The sequence below is a fragment of the Crassostrea angulata genome, chromosome 6, assembly GCF_025612915.1.
Source record: "Crassostrea angulata isolate pt1a10 chromosome 6, ASM2561291v2, whole genome shotgun sequence".
Classification (NCBI taxonomy): domain Eukaryota; kingdom Metazoa; phylum Mollusca; class Bivalvia; order Ostreida; family Ostreidae; genus Magallana; species Magallana angulata.
Genome location: NC_069116.1, coordinates 53446538 through 53471207, shown reverse-complemented (window position 1 = coordinate 53471207; position 24670 = coordinate 53446538). Strand labels below are relative to the sequence as shown.

The 24670-nt window shown below is 35.2% G+C and overlaps 3 protein-coding genes across 4 annotated transcripts; 1 reads left to right on the top strand and 2 right to left on the bottom strand.

The window, feature by feature from the left end:
* Nucleotides 1-5980: 5980 nt before the first annotated feature.
* LOC128188666 (uncharacterized) lies at nucleotides 5981-13920 on the top strand. 2 transcript variants are annotated; one of them, XM_052859864.1, is made up of 11 exons: nucleotides 5981-6313; nucleotides 7332-7391; nucleotides 7503-10399; nucleotides 10535-11066; nucleotides 11155-11346; nucleotides 11443-11646; nucleotides 11860-11997; nucleotides 12103-12470; nucleotides 12626-12716; nucleotides 12818-12897; nucleotides 12996-13920. In XM_052859864.1, exons 1-11 carry the CDS (start codon nucleotides 6244-6246, stop codon nucleotides 13050-13052), a joined length of 4689 nt encoding a protein of 1562 aa, XP_052715824.1. In that variant the 5' UTR covers nucleotides 5981-6243; the 3' UTR covers nucleotides 13053-13920. The 2 variants fall into 2 exon arrangements, with proteins under 2 accessions (XP_052715824.1, XP_052715823.1); XM_052859863.1 differs by having other exon boundaries at nucleotides 7503-11066.
* Nucleotides 13921-14058: 138 nt separating this feature from the next.
* On the bottom strand, nucleotides 14059-18366 carry LOC128188667 (uncharacterized). The gene is made up of 3 exons (XM_052859865.1): nucleotides 18234-18366; nucleotides 16463-16758; nucleotides 14059-16242 (listed from the first exon to the last, which is right to left on the bottom strand). Exons 1-3 carry the CDS (start codon nucleotides 18269-18271, stop codon nucleotides 15551-15553), a joined length of 1026 nt encoding a protein of 341 aa, XP_052715825.1. The 5' UTR covers nucleotides 18272-18366; the 3' UTR covers nucleotides 14059-15550.
* LOC128188668 (beta-1,3-galactosyl-O-glycosyl-glycoprotein beta-1,6-N-acetylglucosaminyltransferase-like) lies at nucleotides 17418-23794 on the bottom strand. Its single transcript, XM_052859866.1, has 3 exons — nucleotides 23246-23794; nucleotides 22558-23071; nucleotides 17418-20518 (listed from the first exon to the last, which is right to left on the bottom strand). The coding sequence occupies exons 2-3, from the start codon at nucleotides 23056-23058 to the stop codon at nucleotides 19589-19591; spliced, it is 1431 nt and encodes a 476-aa protein (XP_052715826.1). The 5' UTR covers nucleotides 23059-23071; nucleotides 23246-23794; the 3' UTR covers nucleotides 17418-19588.
* Nucleotides 23795-24670: the final 876 nt, after the last annotated feature.

Genomic DNA, 24670 nt, shown 5'->3' with positions numbered 1-24670 from the left:
TGGGCTATAGACTCTTGGATATAAGGGGCCCGGTAACAGACCACAGAGAGCGGATTGGCTTGTAGACCATATACTAAATCAAAGACTGATAAGTTTGAGAGCGCTGGAACTGTCGTAGTACTGTCACAAGTATAGGATTACATTATGTATATAGTTTTATTTTATAACGATTGCGCTATATTTGAAGCCTACAATATAATGTTTAATTAGTTGACTATTTATGGAAAAAAATTAATTCCCCTGCTTATACCCAGTAATCAATTTGTCGATTTTGATTTTTGTGGTTTTGATCTCAATTTCCTCATTCAGTGAACTAATGAAAGAGTATATAATAATATGTAAATACTTCAAAGACATCTAAACTTATCTATAACAATCTAGGTTGTTGATTTTATATTTATATTATTGTGCCATTAAAATCTCTTCTTGTTACTTTGTGCAAATATCTTGGACTATTTCAGACAGCTTTCATTCCTTTAAAATTGCAAATATGACGCAGTGTAACAGCTTTACAAGAGATAATTGTATTCAAAAATACTAAAACAATCTTGAAACCGTCCCGTATAAGGTATATATTCATAACTTTTGAAACTGGTGTTAGAATTCGGTACAGCATCACATCAAGAATACGTTGATCAAAAAATAGAAACATCAGTAGAATCATACGTTAAAAAGAGACATTTTGTTTATAGTGTTTTCGAATTTTTTTTTTATAATAAATGCGCGTGACTTTCAGAGAACCTTACTCTTCAGAAGCACACGGCGTTGGGACTTAATGAAAACATACATTTAGTAATTTGTGTGCAAATGTGAGCTCAAGGTCGCATCTAAAATGGCCAACGCCCGTGACTTGACGCAACAAACTCATTGCCTTCCAGTTACAGATGGTCATAGATTATTTTTGAATTGTTATAATGATATATCTTTCTGAAGACGTGTTTTATTTTTTTTTCCAGAAAGTCTAACCACGTAGGAAGAAACCAAGAGGATTAAAGTTGTATGTTTACTTCTTGTGTTTATGATTGTTGTCCAAATTGTTGTTTTGCATTTCATTTAATATTCCCAATGTCGTCAGAATAAAAATGAGTAAATAGGTTAAATAATGGCCATACACTGATCTTTCATAACAAAATTTCACGTTTAATATATTCTGGATACATGGTACATAAAATAAAACTCCACCCTGGCTAACTGAGAGAAAAAAAATCGGCAGATTTAATCATTGTGTAATATATGAAAGCTATATATGCACAATATAAGTATTTTACAAAGTATTTTAATTCATTTTTGGCCCACTTTTACTGAAATAGAAACAAATTAGTATTATAATATACTGAGTAAAGTTGTCTTTTTAATGGAAATCCTAGGGTTTAATTTGACGTGCTTAGTCTGAAACTGAATCATCACAGCCAAATGGTTAATTAATTACTGAGAAATGAAGTCATTAAAGAGATTGTTAATTGCTGCTGTTAACAATTAGGCCATCCACATCTGTTTGTGTTTAATACAGGATGTCATGTATTGGCTATGTAGAGGGCAAAGACATTAGAGAGGATTTTGTCATCCAACAGAGCAATTTACTTAACAATGAAAATAAAACGCAACCCCATAGATAATAAGAATTATTAATAAAACATGAAAGTTTAGGGACCAAAAAGAAGTATTAATGCTAAAAAACATTACATAAGAAACTGTTCAGGGGCTTGCCCCGCCCCCACATTGATAGTTCCTGAAGGAGAATTAAACCCCCCCCCCCACTACCACCTACAGCTGAAATATTTTGATTGAAATAAATCGTTTATCAGGACATGTAGTACACTGTCGATAATTAAATCTATAAAAAATCAAACATTTCATTTTTGATCTATATTTAAACTTTCTCAAGGATTAAAATTCAAAAAAGTATGCAGATATATAGCGAAAAAAAGTAATCATGAAAAGATCACAGTTAACAGAAATAGATCTAAGATAAAAGGCAGGGGCCTGCATCAAAGACTTTGAGTGCTTGTTTTACATAACAAGTCGTGTTCTAAGGCATGCAAAAATTCCGAAATTTTTTGGTACGCCTTCATTGAAAATAATTTTTTGCAAAATTTCATACGATGTATTTCAGCTTGGTTCAAACTATTAACATTTCTATAAAATTCGAAGGTCGTGTTAACAAGACTATGAACTGCATGGCGATGATCCAAAATCATGAACGACAGAAATCATAAACAATCATTAATGACAGTACCTGTCTTGTACGTAATGAATGACGTATTTATTGTACCTTACAATATGTATGTATCAATATAAAGAGTCATAAACATATTTTTAGAATATTGCTGATTTAATTATCAGTCACGAATGGCTTTGATAAATACGGGAAATTACTTCTGATATCAGTCTGTTGCTTGAATATGACGTCACTTGGCCTCGTTTTGCTGACCTCTGGGTGGACCCGCCCGTTCTGTTTGTTTTCGTGACAAAAGGTGATTTTGAATTTTCCGGTCACTGTCCAAAATGGAATAATTTCCGCCCTTAAAATAAGCAAGTAGTCTATGATTCAGCCCGCCTCTTTGAAACTTATAAATAAGATTTTCATTAACTTCGAAATTTCCAAGTAAGGAGTAACATTTACAATTAATGTTCAGAATACAACCTTTTCAAGAAAACCAAGTTACAAAAATATACATAAATTCTTTCTAAGGTGTTGATTAATTAAAATATAGATTTACATGGCAATTTATAAGATTAATAAAAAAATAACACTATACTTTGCAAATTGGTTAGGGAGATTAATTCCTCTATTTAGTTGTGACATGATTTATATAAGAAATTATGTTGAAGTTAACTACGAATATTGCCTTATATTTGTTTCAGTTCACGAGGCTTTATTTTTGATGTTACAACTTAAATAAAACGATAAACATAAATAAATAACTGAAATACAATCAATATTATATCTTTCTCTATAATACATGTACAAGAATATTTTTTTCTTTTTTTTGATTCTTGGAATTTACAGACTCTATACAAAAAGTTGTTTACTTTCGTAGAAAAATTTGGTCATTAACACAATATATGAGCAGATGTTTTGAAATGAAGAAAAGTCAAATTTGTGGATAAACCTTGATATGTTGTCAAAAAATGCTGTCGTCTGCCATTTTCTTGTGAAACAACTGTGTACGTAAATCAAGTTAAGTTCTAATTGAAATGAATAATCAAAATGTAAACCGAACGAAAATGCATGCAAATATTATTCCAAACAAATTCAAATGTCAACAGAGCTGCAATTTCTTTGCCTCATGAAATTCATTAACCAATAAATATTAGGTGCAAACACGGATTATTATTTCGGCATATACAGTAAGTATCTGTTTTTATCATGAAGAAGTTGAGCAACCTCAGGAATCGTAAAAACTGTGACCGCTAAACCTCTGAAGATTGGCAGCAAGTGCGAGAGCAGGATTCCTTGGAAGAAAGCTCTGGATAGGTGTGTCTGGTGTACGCAGGCCACAGGCCAAGAGGAGAGGAAACCAACACGTTCTGTCAAACCGGAAGTACGTGGGATAGGGCCTGATGGTACCAACTCACCATTCATCGGACCGAGGATGATTGGTACTTCTTTGTTTGATTTGATATTAGGGACGGTTTGGCTTGATTTGTCAAATGGCCAAATCGCATCGAAAGCGTTTCACATGAACATGAAATATTAAAAGGCAAAAATAAAACAAAGCCCTCAATTATCTAATTTTCCCAATTATAAGACAAATTAGTCAAATAAATCAGAATTCATATTAGACGGATGGTTACTATTTGAACCAACAACAGTTTGTTTTTGAAAAAAAACAACATTACAACCTACCATATATAATAGAATTATACATTTCAACTTATTATAAAAAATCCTTTCTCAATAAAATGTGGTCTGTTATTTGAATAAACTTGATATTCACTCAATGGTTATACTTTGCTCTCGGCTTGATTGGAATTAATCTAATGGGTTTTGTGAAGAATATGAAAATGTTATATAAAGTGATTATTTATTGTGTTTCGAAGTAAAGTTTTATCCTACCATTTTTATGATTTTTTCTCACAATTTCGATTTGTTTATATCGAAATAACAGGATATTTTTTGTTAAGTTTAATAACTAGTGATGATCCGGATTTCATTTTTATATAATTAATTGCGGTGTTATAAATCCACCATAATTGAAAATACATGCATTTGCGACTTATTGCGCTGGTTAAAAACACATTTAATATGTAGATGTAACAACAATCCAAAATTAAACATCAATCAGAAATGAACGAGTTCCCTACATCCCTTTTATTATTCCAAGTCTGCTACTAAATGTTATTTTTCGTGTCGTAGTGGTAAACAAAAGTATTTAACCAAGCCTAAACTACGATTTATCATTTAAAGTCAACCGTTTTGGAGCTTGGAAGAGAAAGACATGCCCATTAACTCGATGACACGGGGTCAGTAGTTTAACACGCCTTGGAGGTTATAGTTTTCATATTTCACAACGGTAATAACCAAATCCAAGAACAAACACATTCTTATTTCGAAGCAATATTGCTTTGCTCTATCCATGCCATGCATCGCCTGAAAATCAGGGAATAATTCTATTTGGAAATTAGGCATATTTGAAGATGGTTGATTAATTATTACCAGTTTAAACCGGATCTATTAAGGCCACATTTTTGTTGCTGCACAACACCTCCAGATTATAACGTACTTTTCAAGTCTAATTTCCAAATCCTGTAAAACACGAAGGGCTTTTCAAAAGATTTGATCACCAAGTTCATACTTGAGAACTTTATAGGCTGTTATCTATTTTTCAAGCTACCAAGGGTATAAGCTTATGGAGCTCAGGATTTGCTGGGCATCACTTGAGGAAACAGTAGGATTATCTTAGGAAATTTACATGTATATGGAAATTAGTTCAAAATCCTCTTGAAAACAACGATTCAGTGAAGTTAATTTTTTAAATATAAAATTTTGAATAAACACTATCATGAAATGACCATCAACGCAATAAACTCATACGAAACCCTGTATTCCAACGTATTTCAACCTATATTCTAAATACATTATAATTTCACTGGCATCAGGCTGAAACATTTGGTAGCAGATAAATTATTTGTTGTAAGACTTAGGTATCTTCGTAAATCTGTAACTAGAAAGATGCAACTAGAATGTATTACATAGTCGGAAAATATATATTTACACTGGATAAATACTAGTATGCACTTCCGCCCTTTACTTTGCTGTTTGTTGATGTAATTATAAACATCCGCCCTTTCAATGAATACAACAGTTAACACGCAAATTGAGTTGAAATAAAGCACTCTCACATATAGAGACAAAAGTTCCCACCAGTGTATCTACGGCTCTAGTTTAAAAATTATAATAATGTACATGTGATTTGAAATTTATATCATTTTAATAAATAGAAAAAGTAGTTTATAAATAAAGAGATTTCTAATCCAATTTTATTTTGGCAAAGAGTTATGAGATCATTTTAAATTGCTTCAGAGTAGTTTAATTATATAAATTTGTCTTTTTTACCGACACTACAATCAGAAATATCTACAGTGATCTGCTCCTAAAGACAGAAATTAAATCAATCATATCATCTTTATTATTGCAGGGTTTACCATGGAGATATAAAGAGAAGAACCCCTAAAATTCCCAGTTTTCGGTTTAGCTCGTTGTGAATTAAACAATGATAATTCGGGATTGCCATGAATAAATTTGGCTCAATATGCGATTCAATCAAATATTAATTGTCAATAAGAACAAAACATGTACTTGGTCTTTAATCACGAAGAGTTATAACAAGAATTATGAAGTGACACGCATTAACCAACACTTGTAGGTTTCACATTAACGACACCAGTGATCACCCAGGTATGAAATTTCATGCAATATTTTAATTAGAAGTATAAATTGGAAGGGATGGGAGAGAGACCAGGGCAATAACACAAGGGACGTCGCTTTGACGCAACATCAACGTACTGCCTTCAACCTTCTGGAATACACTTTCAATTTTCATATTTAGCGAACCAGAAGTTTCTCTTTGCCGATATTTGTGGCCGATTTATAAAAGTTTGGAATCTTGAAAACAAATATTAACAAGTACATGTAGAGGATTTGCAAGTTAAGTGTGTACAACGTGCGAAGGACATATAAAGGATTATACAGAATCACATATTTAGTGTTGAAGAAAATTGACATTGAATGTTTCCAAAATGAGAATTTCTAAAAGAACTTTTAGCTTGTTTCTGTTTCTAATAGCATTGCATGCACCGCTTTCACAAGGTAAGAATTATGTTATTAATTTGATTTTTATGAAATACAGAACAAATCACTTTTTTGGACTTTTCAGATATTAAGTTTCCATATTTGAACACTTTTGTATTCGACTAGATTTTTGCAACGTACTTTTTATTAGCATAGATATATCTGGATATTTCCTAATTCCTCCTTAACTGATAATTAAACGCATAAAATATCCTTATAATAATCCCTTAACATTACATTGACATACTTGTATATATACACCGGAACAATTCAACTTAGGAAAACTCTTTTTTCAGATATCCGTTAACAGTACTAAATAGTTATGAAACTACAACTACAAAATAAAATAAACGAATAAATAGATGAATAGATAAATAGAAAATAAAATAAGACAAAATTGAATAATGAAATAACAAAATCAGTAGCCTAAAAACCCAAATTTCCCTGCGTTAAAATTACAACCTAATAACATTATAAAGGCAATGCAACAGAAATAAGATTTCGATGACTTGTCGTGTGAAATGTCTTTGATAGATGAAATGAGACGAAGATCAAACGCAGAAAGAATCAATGAATATGATATCCATATAACCATGGTCTCGTGTCATCAAGTTTCTCATTACATTTTGACAGATGTTTAACTCACTGCCGAGAAAGAATATCACGATTTATGTATTTTGGAAAAGAAATAAAGTTAAATTTGATGGATAACACTCATGTAACGATATATAGAAAGCCATTTTTGTGGGCTCTTAAGATTGACAACACTTGACAGTGAAATCTCCGACTATACGTCAAAAATGATATGTTCTCTCATAACTCATTCTGCCTAACAGAATTAATTCACTGCAATTAATGCATCGCATACAGATGTCATTCAAATATTTAATAATTTGATACGTAGATTACAAATACATTGATAAGTATTTGATAGAGATCATATGTACTGTTAGTTGATCTAATACCCGCACTAACGTGTTTTAAATGAATATGTTGTTTTACTATATCTTTAAAATAAAGAAATTATTCTTTCTAGGCCAAGAAGACATCCTGCCAAACATTGCAGCATTTCCCGACGGTCCCCCAGCCCCAGGAGGTAGGTTAAAAAAATTAAATTCCATGTTACCAATAAATGTTTAATGAAAAAAAAAATGGATTTGTATAATTTAGAGACAAACCCTTTTCTCAATAATATTTTTCTTCTCAGATATATTTGAAGAACCTGCAGTAGTAACCAACGCCAATGAACAGGTTGCATTAGATGCAGTAGGAGACACAGCGACAGTCAGTCCGGCATTAGAAGACCCAACCCCTCCACCTGATCTAGTTGTAGATGCTGTTGAAGGATTGCCTTCTGTGCCAACCGGCTTAGAGGAAACACCTGATGTACCGACCGAAGCACCTTCTGCTAATGGAGATATGACTGCTGACCTTAACCCTACCGAGGAGATCTTACCAGAAGGCATCATTGAAACAGTTGCAACAGCTCAAGGGGAGACGCCTTTGGTAGAATCTGGACCAGAGGTGATTTCAGTAGGGGATGGTGTAATAGCTGTGGACAATATGGAAACTACTACACCCATCACAGATGTACCGATGACAACAGTTGACTCTAACTTTGATCCCCAAGGAACGTTTGATGGTAGAAATGATCCAATTCTTCTCACTGGGACAACGTTGCCAGCAAACAGTTCCAAAGTACTTGGAAATTTGGATAATAGACCGATTGTTCAGGATGAGGTTTTACCAGTTGTACCTGGACAGGACACTGCTATGGCAGAAACTCGCAGCGAATTTCCAATAGGAATTGAAGCCGTATCTACGACTGCTACATTGACTATAGAAACAGAAAACGTTGTAGACGAAGCTGGTGCCACTGGAATAAACGCCCTAAATGAACAAGTCAACCCTGCAACCGAAATCCTAACTCCAGAGGCAATACCGGATATAACAGAATTAACAAATACTGCAGAAAACGATGCCATGACAACCACAGATTTAAACACAATAGTCTCTATCAATACAGCGTCGACCAATGATGTAATCGAAAATACTGCCGAAAAGCCTATCGTTGTTGACCAGAAAACTCCTTCTGAGTTTATGGATGTAACGGTAGCAGAAGTCCCAAATTATGAAGAAAAACTAAACGAATTTAAGGAGTTTGTAAAGAAGAATCCTAACACAACGTTTCCCGCTCCACCTATGCCGCCTCCAAGAAACCCCCCAGCATCTCAACTAACAAGAGAAACCTCAACTCCATTAGTTGTTGCGGATGAAATTGCAGTCATTTCGACAACCGAGCCTGTTCCTGGACCTTCATTGGAGGAAAACACTCCACTTCCTCCATCTGAGGCAATCGTAAGACCAGAGCCATCAAAGCCTACACTGAAAACAGGAAGTGTTGCAAAAGAACCATCTCGCCCTCCATCTATCCCTCTCTTACCAAGAGAAAATAACTTGAAGGAAAAATCTCTGCCACCGTCTAAACCTACGTTAGGATCACCAAAAGTGGCTCTATCAAATTCTGGGACTATACCAAAGAGTACCACTATTTCAAAACCTCGTTTAAAAGCACTATCTAACGTTGTGCCCGCTCCACCCCCGCCTCCATCGGACGTATTTAGGAAAGATTTCAATGAGAACACAAACAAAAAGGCAAACATGTTCAAATATGAACCAAAAATTCCATTCGATCCTGATTTTGATTTTAAACCAAATGACCGAACCGAAACAGCAAACCAGAGATCTACTTTGACCAAAACAACCAATGTACCAAGCACCAGGCAATTACCTGTAGATGTCCAATCCATATACGACAAAAACTCTCTTCCGAACAATGCTTTTCCTCTTTCTGTTGCTAAAAAAAGACCACAGAAACCCATTTCTACGCAACGGGATAGGGGAGTATCCCTTTATCAGTATCAAATTAACAACAAAGATGACGTCGTATCAGCAAGAAAATCTAATGTGCGTGAAAGAAATGAGAATCCCACAAAAGTCAGAAATCAAAGTAGTGGCCAAGGTTCAAATGATATGCAAGCTTTATTTGACAAAACTAGAAAATTTGTAGCAAACTTTGGAGCACCAGGTATGCCAATTTCCTCGAATTACTTTAACCAAAATCATGGTGGCCAAATAAATAATGCAAACATACCTAATGTTCGTCGGAACCAGCCATTTGAAACTGTTTGGTCTCCATCGAGTCCAAATGCACGACTTCAAAAAAGTAAACAAAATTCAATACAAATTTTCGAAAGTAAAAATACGATGCCACCCATCATTGTAGTTGAAGACGGATCAAGTGTGAGCAATAGAAATACAGCATCAGCTAGCAGATCACTACCCGTATCTAAGCCATTCAACCAAAGAGACTTTAAAAACCTGAATATTGCCAGAACAAATGCACCTTACACTGAAAACAAAATGGGCAACAGTCTTGAAATGTGGTACCAATTAAGGGGAAAGTATTTTCCAAAGGATGAAATCAAAAACTTTCAAAATGGAGTAAATGTGGGTACAAATGCACAAAATATTGGAGGAGAAGAATTTAATACCTTTTTCTCTGTTTCAAAGTACAAAAGAAATCAAATACGACAAAACCTACGATTGCGCAACGATAAAGTCAATAATGAAAATAGAAAACGAGCCGGAGGTCTTGCACCAATATCATCACAATCTCAGAAAAATGTTCAAAAACCAAACGCTTATGTATTTAACCCTAAGAAGCAGAGATTTCAGATCGAGGATACGAAAACTGTTCAGAGAAGAACACCAGAAACAACAGCTCAAGTTTCAAACAATAATGCAATTCCATTTGAACCTCAACGGCAAAGATTCCAAATCGAAAACACAAAAAATATACAAAGAAGGTTACCACCAAAACCAACAATTTCTAGAAATAATGCAGTTGCATTCAAACCACGAAAAGAAACATTTCAAGGTGACTTCACAAGAGATTCCATGAAACAATTAAAAACCAAACAGACAGCTCGAAGGCAAAATGCCTTCATATTTGAACCTCAGTTACAAAGGTCTCAAATCGAAGTAGCTGAACCATATAGAATAAAAATCAAAGAATATTTAGTAACTGGGAAACCAAATACAGTAAGTACAACGGAAGCACGATTAAACATGGGCGTTCCAACGCTTTCATATTCACTTGAACCACCTGACATGTTTTCGCAAGATAATCCACCACCGATAAATATTGACGGTAAATTTGATAATATCGCTTTTCAGAGCTTCATTACAACGACAGCGAGACCAAACACACTGCCACAGCCTTCAATGCTCTCACCTAGCGCCTTCAGAATTAAGCAACGTAATACTCAAACACCAAATGATTCATCCAGGAAAAGTGTTGCTTCCATTGCAAACCTTCCTCGTCCGCCACCAATGAAATTTTCTGGTCCATCGTTTTCTAGCACGCTGAATAAAAATTCAGAGACAAATTCTGTTCTGAGCCAGAAAGAGAAAGACATCAATGTCGAAACTAAACTAAATGCAGTTCCATATGAACCAGCAAAACGTACGCTTGGGCCAAAAATTAGCAAAATTTCAGATCTTCCACGCCCTCCAGCAATAAACTTTGCAGGTTCATCGGGAAGCGGCACGGGAAAGGATTCAAATATAGAAATAACTCCCATTGCAGGAGGTTCCATATTTAAGGAAATACCAGAAATTACCCCAGTCCCTCCATTGTTTTCCGTTAACAGCACTATAGTAATGAAACTACAGAATGATTCTGTGACAAAAGAGGAACTGCATCCTAGTAAGTTTGTTTTTAATTTCTAGTTTTACATGTGCATATTTTTCCAAGCTTGTTCCCTTTACGAGTTTTTTTTTCAATTGGTTTTTAGGCGTTTGCCACCAATGTCACTATGTGAATGACATCTGCTATTTACCCGAGGCTGAAATTTGCAACAGATTTGTCGAATGTCACAGAAATGGGGACCAAGTTAGAGCATTTGAAAAGGAATGCGCAATTGGAAATTTTTGGAATCCTGAAACACTGGCTTGTCAAAAGTCTGTTTATGTCAACTGTGCAGCGGGTAAGGGTTATGCATATGTAATTTACTTTTATTTATTAAATAATTTAGCAAGCTGAAGACAGACACTCATTTTTGTATCGTTTTCTTTTATTTTAGATCCCTGTAAAAATCCTGCAGTAAAATCCCACCCGTTCTTGGGACGATGTCGATATTTTTGGAAATGTGAGCGTAGAACATCAGATTTCGAATTCTGCAGCCAGAATTATCGATACGATGGGATAGGAGACACATGTGTACCAGATTTCACGTGCAAAGACGAAGATCCGCCAATGGACGTGGTACAACCCACAGAACCTGAAAGTAAATACTAGTATACTTTCCAATACTATTACATAAACCAATAGGAGTTTTGTTTGTCTATTTGCTTTCACTTTAAGAGGGTTACGATACCTGTAAATGGATAACAAAATCCAACACCGCTCTGGTTTACATTTTGATACGAATAATTTCATGATAATTATAATAAAACATCGCCAAAATAATATTTCAAGCGATATATTTTTTTTTGTATAGACTGCATCTGGACCGCCGTGGAGGGGTCATTGACTACGTTTACAGATGGGTTCAATGTCCAAAAATGCGCACCCGGCACACGATTTGACGAAGTTCAGTGTACATGTGTTATCAGTAATATCATACCGGAAGGAGCAGGTATTCTTTTGGTGTCTAACTGAAATATTTATTCAAATTTTCTTGGAAGGAATTTTGTTGTTGTTGTTTTTTTTTTTTTATCTTATGCCTATAATGATTCTCTAGTTTGTAACCCCGATACACTGATCGACTTCGAGGGAGATGAATTAGAAGCTTTCACTGACAAATCTGGAAACAGGAATGGAATTGGCAAAGAAAATGTCAGGCTGAAGGATGGAACTGGTTTCTTCTATGGAGTAGGAAAAATTTCATTTTGGCGATACGCTAATGTTGAACTTGGGCCTTTGCTTGGAATACAGATTCGTTTCTTTCCTTATGGATATTCGAAAAACCCGATGGGCCTTGTATCCAATTGCAATGGTTCTCCTATTGGTTCTACAGTTGACATTCGACTTGACACAAAAACAAAACAAGCTATTTTCAAATTAAGTACCAACAAGCAACGCAACAATCAAATAGTTTTACCGTATGAGGTAAGCCATAATCGTATAAATACACTTATAAACCGTGATATAAATACGATAGGTTGCATATTATTATACAATTTAGACCCAAACATAAATTTCGAAACAATTCAATTACCGATTGTATATAAACCTTTTTCATCGAATTGTATCTGACATTTTAGCCCTTCAAATGGAACACAGCCACCTATGTGTATGCAGGGGATACATTTACAGCTAGCATCAATGATAAAAAGGAGACCATTCCAGTAGAAGGTCGGTGAAATTCAAATATTGACAAAGTTAACCCGATGCAATGAATGTCAGTTAAATTGGATACCAATCTAATAACGTTTCTTTTTCTTTTTTTAACCCAGGATCCATTCCTAACAGACATCCTGCCATTCAGGTTGGAGGGTGTAACAGAGAAGACGGGTTCAGAGGTTACGCTGATGACGTAAGTATTATCTAATGGAACACCATTTATACAATAAATGTATAAATATCAAAATCTAGTGACCATGCATCTTATGTTTCTTGAAATCGATGTTTCAGGTAAAAATATACAACGGGTGCATTCCAGACGAATTTGAATACATTATTTTTACATGAAGATGAAGGGTACAATGCAACATGAAATCCTCCAAAGGACAACTCTCATTGAGGCAAGGGGCAACTGTAGAGGTGCTTCTACAAAGCCATTCTGTTTTAGGCATCGTGACAATTTGTCATATTCTCTCGTGCTGGAGCTTGACACCGTGTGACAGCGCTAAATATTTATGACAGCGGGGATTAACCAGAGGTTTTGAGACACGCCCTAAGCCGTTTCTCTTCATTTTAATGAGAGAAATGTGCTCCGTGGCAAAACGTATGGAGATTTGAATGTTTAACCACATCGTTAGGTGCAAGGGCGCGCTTTGCCGACGGGAATATGCATTAATTAAAATATGTCATGACCGAAAGTTATATCAGGTAAATTATATTTCTATTGTTTTGTAATAATGATGTATATCTAATATTGTCGATTACGAGAGAAAGTGTCATTTTTTTTGTTAGAAAAATGTTTAATTTTTCTCGTTTAAATCGACCTCCTGAGTGTTTAATTTTTGTTTTGTCACTGACTGTACTGCGGTTTACGACTTGGTGTCGCTGTAAGCGTCGACATTATTATGTAATTTGTATTTAATATGTATGATATACAGATGAGCAAGCAATAATGCCGTGTGAATATATATTATTTATGACTTATTTATTTTTATCGGTTTTATCTGGACAGATGTACATACCATGTATGAAGAAGAAACACAAAACACACACATCATATTTATTTTGTTTCTTTTGTCAGTTATAATGTTTACTAATTGTTTATTTATTAATGTCTTATAAATGTTATGTTAGGTTTTGTTTAATAAATGTTAGGTTTTGTTTAATAAAGTATTTATATATCATTCAAATTATTACAATAAAATATGTAATTGATTTGGAGTATCTTTGATCCTTTATTTGAAATACGCAGTTTCAATAACCTTTCGAAACTAAAATGTAAAAGAACCAGGGTTGGTAATAGTAAATCCTTGTATAAAGCAGGTATCGAGTTTGAGAAATATTTCAATTGAATCGAAACAGATGTTAAATTTCTCCAAATGGTCAACATGCTGGTTCAGTTGAAGCAACGTTACTACTAGCTGAAATATTCACTGATTTTTTTTAATATTGTTTTTCATTTTATCACGTAATGATGTATATATACTGATTTTCCCCCAAGAAATCTGATATCGTTTAAATAGCCTCAAAGAATTGGTGCTGTACCGTAGTGGTACTGCTCACAGGGAAATGTTCACCGCCGTTTTATTTTTGCCCCATTCGTCCTTGTTGTCAGCGGACGAATGTCAGATTTGGCAAATTCTAATGTCTCAAATTGTCTCTCTGAAATAAGCACAACTGTGTCTGGGCGAATTCAAGACGAAGCGAAACTGTTTTCAAATGTGAAAATAACATGGGGCAAAATAAAAAAAACCCAGTTTACAGTAACCAGTTTCTCTTGCATTGCTGATCAGTGTTTATGACATCATTCATAAATCAAAGTACATACGGTACGGTTTCAAAACCTTGATTTGTTCAAGAATAAATTAAGCCGGGATAGAAATGTTTTTTACATCCCGTTAGCATTTAAAATGATCTTCTTGTCAAAAGTCTAAATTATTTCTTACTGCCCGAGGCAATACATTTTGAATGCAATAGATAATAACTTTCTAACAACTGTTAATCTTTATCTTCTATATCTGTTGTGTAATATATCTCTAGATTTTCGGCAAAAATAAAACTAACTCATGACGAGGTCCTAAATTTTGAAATCTTAAAAACTTTTAAAGACTTGAAATCAATTTGCTTGTTCAAATATGCTAAAATGAATCTGTGTCTTTTTCATTCTCATTTAAACACACCTTACACCCCCCCCCCTTCCCTGCCCCAACTAAAGAGACACACGCAAAAGACCATTTGCAAATAACTTTATTGCTATCTTTGGTAATCCAGACAAAAATAAAAAGGGTATCCATACTAATACAATCATCTTTTTTGTCCGAACACCACATATCATTCCAGGAAATACTCGTGTATATACTACTAGAAAATTCAATATATAGAAACACGTTTATAACAAGATACAGAGTTTGCAATGGTACAAGTAATGGTTTGTAACAACAATGTAATCTACCCGCTGCCTTTTAAACGTGTGCTTAGTCAATGCCACAGTATTAAAATGAACTTGAAATCACGCTAAGTAGTATTATTTGAATGTATCCCTGGTTTTTAGAGTACCTCACATCGAACAAGTAATCTAGCCTTCATTTTGATTGAAATAACTAAAACACAAACTGGTGGTAACATACTATAGCTCAATTATTTACTTGTGCCGTGAAAAATTACTGTTTTTCGATTTTGTTTTCATTCCTAGTATATGAAAAATATGAAATAGCAATGGAATTTATCAGTCGATGGGATAGGGTGTCTGTTGTTTGGTGAGGAAGAATAGGCTTCTGAAAGATAAATCTACACCCACGATCAAGATCATATACAATATATGCACTTCTAGTGATGTGTCAACATTATCAGCCGGTGCCAAAATTTTCATAACCACCAAATCTCCATTTTGGTGCCGCAGGACCATTAGGTTTGCCGTCTTCAAAGTCGTAGCGTTTATCTCCGGCCAGCAGTCTGGCCTCCTGTGTCCTTGCTACTTCCGGTAAGACGTCTATGCTGACATTGACGGGGTTCCGTTTTCGTTTATTTCCTTTGTATTCTGGGAACGTTTTCAGCCCTTGAGATGACCAATGTGTTGTGAGAAGCATTCGCTGATAAGCGTCCTTCCTAAATGCCATGTCTTTTTCGTTTGCCCAGATTGCAGGTGTCATGCTGACAAAGACGACGAAGCGCCACCTATGAGGATTCGCTCTAGTTGCGATTGGAGGCGCATTGTCGTGAGCGGTACGAGAATCCCATAAAACGATGCCACCCTTGGGAACGGGAACACTCTCTATTTTGCATCCCTTGTTATAAAAGAACTCCTTCTGCTTTTTAAACATTTTGTAAAACTCAAAGCGCTTTGTTTTTTTCGCGGCGTTCGGGAAGGTTTGGAAGAATTCGGAATGGTAGAGGTGGGACTTTGACAACACTCTGAAGCAGTAGTCGTCCACGGTCTGCTCTTCCAGGCACACAGCCGCTTGGTAAGAATGAAGCCCTTCCCGGCACACACCCTGATCCAGGTGTAACCAGTCGTAATCTACGTCACGGTAGTCATCATCTATAACATTGCTTTACATTTTATTCCAGTGAAAATTTAAATATAATTTATTCACGAAGGTGAGCTGGATAGAAATATTTCACTGTGCAATTCAAACATGAACATATATCTGGAAGTTATCAAACGGCTTATACACACAATCAACTCTTATTAATTTGATAATATCTTCTTGATTAAATATTTCTTTATTATAGTTGTGTATTCAAAATAGTTTGTGTACCATTTTGAGGTGGTTTAGCGATGGCTATTCCGTCAACACTGGACAGCAGTTTCTCAGTCCCCCATACTGCTTGAAAAACGGCCTTGGCTCTAAGGCGCGCTTCCCAGCTCGCCTCAAAATGGCCGACCCTGTAGGTTTGAATCACCGATCTCCTCTTTTTGAGGGGAAGCTCGGCCTTGTCAAACTTGGCCACCCAGTCTTTGAACTGCAAGGCCAACCTGTCGCTTTCTGTCGGGGTGAAAAGGTCAGGGACAACAACGTAACCTTTCTCGTTCAGCTCTTGACGCAAGCGCTCTCTAGAAAATTCACAAGTAAATCATATGCTAGTATTTTTCTATTCTGATTACATTGTATCAAAATAAATACTGTTGAAACACAAGACATGCCAACAAAAGCCCGACAACATGCCCGCCAACAAGTTTCTAAAAATCATGCTGTATGTCCCACGGAGACCATACCAATGTTAATGTGACCTTGACATTGATCGGATAAATTTAGATCAGGGTCACACACTCTCAGATAACGGCAATCTTTGTGGCAAGTTTATTCCTCTGATTATTTTCTGATTAACTAATTAGACGTTGGAGGGACGATGACACGGGCGCAGGAACATTATGATTCCAAACCCTGTTTACTATTGGCAAAGTTTTCAAACTACGTGTGTATATCACGACTATGTAACCATATATGCTTGTGAAATATCGAATACTCCAATTTAAATGAATCTTATCGATATTTCCTAAATTAGATAACAATTTCATGTTTCTTGTTCATATTACGTACTTTTGATGGTCATCTCCCTATTACATGCCCCCTCTCTTCTCCATGTACCAATCATGTTCAATACTACTATAATTTGTTATTTTGTCTTGAGAAATAATAATTTGTATTTTGATAACATTTGATACAAATTACCACAAATAGCGGTAAAAACAACAACACTAACAACAAAAAATGAAACATTTCATGAATTTTATTTTAAGATAAAAAATAAAATTTTATTCATCCTTTTACATAACTATGATTTGGATTAAACAGCAAAAAATTATCTTATTTTAGTTATCTCCATTAAAACTCAAGATAAATACATGTATGATAATAGTGATTATTCACAGGTGTGTGAGATACTTCAGGGGAAATGTAACGGACAGGTAACTACAAGTACATATAATTCAATAAAATATGAAAAGGAAACATGTATTGTTACAATGTATTTTTTTTTTCTAAAATCTTTACTTTTTTCTTTTTAATATAATAAATAATATTTAGCGAAATGAAAAATATTCAAATAAGTTTAATACAATATGAATGAAAGGAAACTGGCCCTTAACGTAACACAACTTAGGTAATACAATATGAATGTCTATATGTAGTCAAAGTTATTAATGGGTTTTTTAAAAAATATTTTTACAAGACTGGACATTGTAAAAAAGAAATTGATCGATATTTAAACTTACTAGTAATCTCTGTTCGTATATTTGTACATAGAACTGGTCTATAAACTCTTTTTTATTGATATTTCTATAAAGAGAAGTTTCTAAACAAACAACTGAAGGTAAGTATTTTTAATTCATCCTTAGTACATACACCAACAACAAGAATTCCACCTTTTTGACTCTGTATCCGTGGCTATGTCGGTAATCTGTTCCTATCTTTTAACACTCTTGTTTTTTTATCATGTAGTACACTGCTCTTCGACAATAATTAAAAATATTGATGTCAAAAGCACAATACTACTGCCCATCCATCAGTTTCTACAGTAGCCACCTACCCGTCATAACGTTTGCTTCCTCCTGTAGCAGAGGCCATGACTGGATACGATCAGACTGTGTCCTGCCTCGGTGGATTCTCTTTTATATAGCCCAGAGAATCTATAAGGATTGCACCACAGTATGAAATGCCGAGTATCTTTCCATTCCCTTTAAATTATTATAACTGACGCACCTAGGGACTATTTAATCTTTTCACGTTTGTATCGGTCAAATTTGATTGGTAAGCAATTTAATTCTTACTTCCATAGAAGCTTTGTATCGTTATGAACGTTAAATTCTTCATGTATTATACTTTTTTGGCAACGATAATTCTCCGTGAAAATGAAGAAAAAAGTCCCAAATATGAAAGGGTTAAGAATTGGAGAGGAGACAAGTCAACAAAAATATCTTTTTTTTTCATTTCTTTTTTTTTATTCGTATACTTTACGTATGTAAGAACAATTTCAAAATGGCATTATATAACTGAAACAGCATGATCACTTAATCACCTGAAAGATAGCGAAGGGAAGTTGTTTTAGATGGAACAATTAATCCTGTGAAAAATGGATCTTACCAGTACTGTTGAGAATGTTAAATGTACATGTATTAAACTCATTTACCTCTCATTGGGCATTTTTGCTATAGTTTGCTTAGGTTTAGAAAAAAAGATTAGCATTTTAAAAGCAACATTTGTATGCTTTAAATGTTATAAGAATGGAAAAAGAAACAATAAAAAATGTGTCAAAGCAATAAAAACTAAACAAAAGTATGCACTGTAGTTTAGGTGTTTCTCATCTCTGGTAAAAATATAATAACAGAAACAACTCCAAAAAACAAAACAAAGAGAAACAAAACAAACCCCCCCCCCCTCCAAAAAAAAGGCACCCCGCCCAAAAAAAAAATTAGCCCCTCTAAAATACCTACAATTAACTAGAGAAAAAAATATAAAAAGTCAATAAAGCGTGAGTACAATGCATGATGGTTGTTATTTTTACTTCAAAGTAATGTAAAAGCATCACCGGACAAATGAACAAAAGTTCAGCGAGATTGAGAATGTGTCCGTCAGCAAATAATCAATGCAAAACCGGTATATAACAACACTTTCGAGATGAACATAATCATAAAACAAAAGGTCACATAAGATCTACCTTGATTTATGTTCTTTTCGCAATACTATAGTGATCTTTTGATGCTTTAGCAATCGTTTGACATGCATAATTGTACTGATATGACAAAGCACATAAATATTACAACTCGTGGTTCCTTGGAGCATATTCACACAAAAATGTTCCTGACTAATTCTGAAATTCGCTGAAATTTGTTATGTAATAACGAACAAAACAAGCGTCAATCACTCAATTACGACGTAAAGAATTCATCCGTTTCGTCGAATCCATTCATGTTTTTGATTCGCTAGAAATTCCGAGTAGCGCTGAGTTCCGATCTTTTGAGTAAGATTCTGATAGATCTTAACGTGGGGGAGGCCCTTATAATAGCTCCAGGTCATACCGCCCGTGTCGGGATGCTGCGTTCGGTATCGGATGCGCTCTTCCAAGCAGTCTACGGCGGTAGTATCGACGTTTATATCAAACTTGTTGGCGATTATCTGAGGCTGTTTCACCAACCAAGACAGATCAGAGGGACCGTACACACACACCGCTCTCACCCACCTCCCACCGCAAGCCTCGCCCTTCATCTGCCACTTGACAGCACGTGACAAGAACGTGCTGTTGTCTTCCGATGTCTCGATGTCGTAGCCACCCGGAGCCCAAGGCAAACTGTTCAAAGTGGCGAACAAGGTTTCTTCAGGGGAATACGTCTCAGACAACCACGAGATAAACTCCTCCGATATGTCATCATGTAAAACAAAGTTCACAAAATCATAATTCAACATGGCGTATGCGCTTCCTTTTCTCATTTTTATTCGGTAACGGAATGATGGATGAGTGTTGTTAGTTTCAACCATTTTGTTTCCAACTTTAATGTATTTGTGCTTAAATCTATAATGTAAGGCTTCAGGAAAATTGTAACTTTCAACGTCATTAGCCCCGTTTAAACTCTTCAAAATCTGAACAATTTCTAAATTTGTCCTTAAGGGGAATTCTTGTCCAGTAAGGTTGATATAGTATTTCCATTTCACGTTTGACTTCATAAGAACCCTCATACATTCTAACTCAGCGTGCACCAAATCAATGCTGGCGTATGTCACCCTTTGCCTCCCCTCTACCACAAAGACATTGTCAAAACAGCGTCCCAGATTCTGCATTATCATAAAGAACTGTTTGATTGTCTTCCTGTCCACATACAGTACAGGCAACGCGGATCCCGTATTGGCCCGCGTTACCGTCACGGTATTTTTATCGTTCCCGCGATACACCATCGCGGTTTTTGATCGCGGTATGGATTGCGACCGTGATGACACCGCGACGGTGTGATTTACCGTTATTCCTGCTGCCGCTTGTTGTTGTTGTTACTTTACCTGTACTGTATATTACAGGCAATGCAGGTCGCGTAAATCCACGTCAAATATGCGACTTCAGATTTAAGCATAACAGCTGCATTGTAAATAAATTGTGGTCCATATTATTATAAAATTAATAAATTATATTTATGAAATAGAATTTCATGAAATCGGAAACTACATTCAAATTACAACATAACATGATTATTATGCTGTTAAATTTTGTGATGTGTAAATAAGAACACATATCTTTGTATTTGACGTGCTTATTTCAGTTATTATTTCTATTAGTTGATGATCCTGTTGTTATAACAATCTTAAAATTAGATATTTTCATAAGATGAACTCGTATCAATGCAGAGCAATTTTAACTTCTCATTTTATAAGTTGACACGCATAGCGCCGTAAACTGTCAATACATGACTTGTGTATGTTTTAAATTGAGAAATGAACAAATGTCGGGAATCAACTAAGAAATCTATTTTTCCATTCAATAATAAAATTATCATTCATATATAAAGTTGGTGCTGCGTTAAAGCACATGGAATCATAACGTGTATCAGTATGCGTTTCCTGTGTATACATATAAAGTTTAAGTCACGATCATTTTCTGTGTATACATGTAGTGATTAACAAACTCAGGGTAGAAAACGACATGCCCTTGAGGGTTTTCACACCTATTCACGACAAAAGAAAAAGTCTATATCGCGTACGGCTGTATTTGTAGTAGCTTTATATTCAATAAGATTACATGTACATGCCCACATAAAATGATATCATTACATTTACTGAAATGTTTAAATGTTTTTTTATCGGCATGAAATGCAAAACTTTCAAAACATGTACTTAATTACTTAATAATCTAGTTATTCTGTTAAGAGAGAGAGAGAGAGAGAGAGAGAGAGAGAGAGAGAGAGAGAGAGAGGGGGGGCTCGGTCGCGAGCGAACGCTAACCTCCGTCACGGCGGGTAGCTGGTACACCATCACGACACCATGACATGGGATACCTACAATATCTTTCGATTACATAATTTTATGCAACTCTGGGTATCTCTAAGGCTCCTTACTCTCTCAGTCAGATTGAGTCTTGAAGAACACACGGCTTCGCACTTAAAGATTGTCGTCGCAAACGTAACGCACTAGAAAGTGGGACTCCTCGCGCTATGACAAACGACGAGCCATACACGTACCTAAAGTAACTCAACACAAATTCACTAAAACGTGTATTCACAAAAAATGTTCTTTACACGTAGAAAACCTTGTAAGAAATGAACGGAACATGCTAAAAATACCGGGTTGGTAATTTTATAGGAAGCCCTAATTTTTAATCACTTGCTCATCATTAGTTGACAAGCATGGACTTCAAAACAAACAATACAAATTTAGGCGGACCAATTAATTGTTAAGAAAACACAATCACACTGCGTACATATTTATAATTTTATTGGCAATTAAAATCATTTCATGATAATTTTTGATTTAACGACCCTAGCTCTTAAAATATGATAATGGATTCGAAAATATTTTATTTGCATTTGCTGCACGAGTATTAAATTAAATACTTTAATAATTTATTTAATAGCTATGAAATAAAAAAAATAGTAAAACAGACTCCATGTATTTCGATTATAATCTCTGTCAAAATTTGGTTAAATATCGTCATTAAATATTAAGAAACATTCAATTTATTTGTCATTCGGGGAGATAACTCCCGCTTGTATACGATACTTTTCCATCGATAATTTTACCGTGGCGGGGACAGGTAGATGATGAGTTTACCGTGATGGGAACGCGGTTTACCTGTCTCACCTGGCCGATCCCCTCGATGTGTTTATACCGTGACGGGGCGCGGGAAACACGGGACCCGCGTTGCCTGTACTGTAGATACAGTAGACATTGTGTGGTCGGTATATAGTCCGCATCAACTGCTCGCCTTGGTCGGCGTTCGTGTGCATTTTTATCGTAAAGGCCAGTGGGAACTCCAGTTCCTCTTGCGACATTGGGTTTAGCATGTACTTATGCACATCCATTAGATTTGAACAGTTTTTGACTAAATTAAGAATCAAGCAAGGCAAAACCAATTCAGAAAATCTTAACGTCCGGCTTAATTTGATTGCCCTTTCTTCTCCTTGAATCAACGGTTGACACGTGATGTTTTTCCTTTTCATGATTCGACATTGCGGAAGGTTGGAGCTTGATGGCTTGAGTCGTCTGCTTATTGGAGGTCCATCGTCAAGGTAATCGACTTCCCCTTTTACCTTTTTTACAGCAGATGATGCTGTACTTGAAACTATATTCTTTGCCGTTTGATGGTAGATGTGTAGAGTCAAAAGAAGCGCTAGAGTTAATCCAAATGCAAAGCACCTTAAATTAGATGGTCTCATCGTAGGCTAACATCTAAAAAGCAAAAAGTTTTTTTTATTATCAAAAATTTATCCAAACAACAGTCATTATCTGAAAATATTTATACACTTGCAAGGAAGAACAATAGATTTGTTAAAATATTCTTGATTTTAACCAAATTTTAAGTGAAATTAATTCATTTGTGTTGATATGGTTTTCATTTCTTACCTTCTACACCCACGTCTCGCCAAGACCGGCCTTGTGGTTTGAAATGGAGCATGGCGAGAGTAAGATAAACGGCTCTTCTGCCTCCTCCCCCTCTCCGTTAGCTGCCGTGCCACGGGTCACCGGAACTCCCACTCAGGCGCCAAACTCACGTGCATCAAACTACCAAGTTACTGGCAAAATTGAAAGAACAAAAGTTTTTAACACTTGTTAGTGAATCAATAGAGTCCTTATATGTTTCTTATCGCACAAGACAAGGACACGCTGATAAGGAACGATATTTCAAATTTTTCAGATTAACAACGGTTAATATCCTAATAATGCAGTTAACAACCTTTGTCTGCAAAGTTAAGAAGTGTCAAAATGTTTGAAGACGTGTTAATACATGGTAACAGTTTAATCTATAACTCAAACTTTAAATGTCTTTCCAAGAACAGTAAATTGATGCCTTATCACACTGACCTCTTGGGGATTTCACGCAGTGCTCAAGATCGTTAATTACAGTTAGCTGAAATATATATCTCTGATGTAGACATGTTTGATGAATTTTTTATTTTTGAAGTGAATTAAGAAATATGTTATAATTTATGAATAAAGGAAATGAGCAGCCTGTGTTTGATGTTGGTAAACACGAGTCCTAGACGATCCAGCAATTATAAACGTTTTTGTTCCTAGAATTTTGTTGATGTAGTGAGTCACGTATTAATCTTCTTAAAAACATCTTATAATACGTGCAGCGTTTTGAAAAATTAACTCGAAAATATAAATATCATGTACGTGTTGTGATGATAATTTCACGAGAGAGAGAGAGAGAGAGAGAGAGAGAGAGAGAGAGAGAGAGAGAGAGAGAGAGAGAGGAGGGGGTAACAGATATAATTAATTTTTGAATAGCGTTGTTGAGACACCAACCCACGAATACATAATTCCATTCTGTATTATGTATGAACAGTATATTATGAAGTAGATGCTTGGCATACCCTCCCCTTCAGGAATCAATTAGAGGTACATTAGTGAGAAAGAGGTGATGGATGACTGAATTAAGGCAAGCAGTTTATGAGCTGTTATTTTATTATTTCTAATGCCTCCATTTATTTTGAATATGTAGTGTTGTTAATGCGTCTCATATATATATACGAAACAGCAACAAAAATAGTTTTTTTTCTTCATAATTTGCAACAAGTTGCTGTGGATTTGTCACTAGAATTTACTTTATATCTGCTTCAACAAAGTAACAAGATGTCCAGAAGTACTGTATGTATTAAAACCCCGACGTCGACGTTCTTACAAAAATTACAGAGAGAGAGAGAGAGAGAGAGAGAGAGAGAGAGAGAGAGAGAGAGAGAGAGAGAGAGAGAGAGGATATCAACATCTTAAGAACAAACCATATGGAATGGGCATTGCACAGAATAAAATTAGTTAATACCTAGA

What these genes read in the sequence shown, in the direction of transcription:
- LOC128188666 (XM_052859863.1), top strand. Translation starts at nt 6,244, where the DNA reads ATGAGAATTTCTAAAAGAACTTTTAGCTTGTTTCTGTTTCTAATAGCA. An exon ending in GCATGCACCGCTTTCACAAG is followed by an intron (nt 6,314 to 7,331) that starts GTAAGAATTATG and finishes TATTCTTTCTAG; the next exon opens with GCCAAGAAGACATCCTGCCA. An exon ending in ACAACCCACAGAACCTGAAA is followed by an intron (nt 11,647 to 11,859) that starts GTAAATACTAGT and finishes TTTTTTGTATAG; the next exon opens with ACTGCATCTGGACCGCCGTG.
- LOC128188668 (XM_052859866.1), bottom strand. Translation starts at nt 23,058, where the DNA reads ATGAGACCATCTAATTTAAGGTGCTTTGCATTTGGATTAACTCTAGCG. An exon ending in CACACAATGTCTACTGTATC is followed by an intron (nt 20,519 to 22,557) that starts TACAGTACAGGC and finishes TTGCCTGTACTG; the next exon opens with TATGTGGACAGGAAGACAAT.
- LOC128188667 (XM_052859865.1), bottom strand. Translation starts at nt 18,271, where the DNA reads ATGGCCTCTGCTACAGGAGGAAGCAAACGTTATGACGG. An exon ending in GGAAGCAAACGTTATGACGG is followed by an intron (nt 16,759 to 18,233) that starts GTAGGTGGCTAC and finishes TGAATTTTCTAG; the next exon opens with AGAGCGCTTGCGTCAAGAGC. An exon ending in CGCTAAACCACCTCAAAATG is followed by an intron (nt 16,243 to 16,462) that starts GTACACAAACTA and finishes GCAATGTTATAG; the next exon opens with ATGATGACTACCGTGACGTA.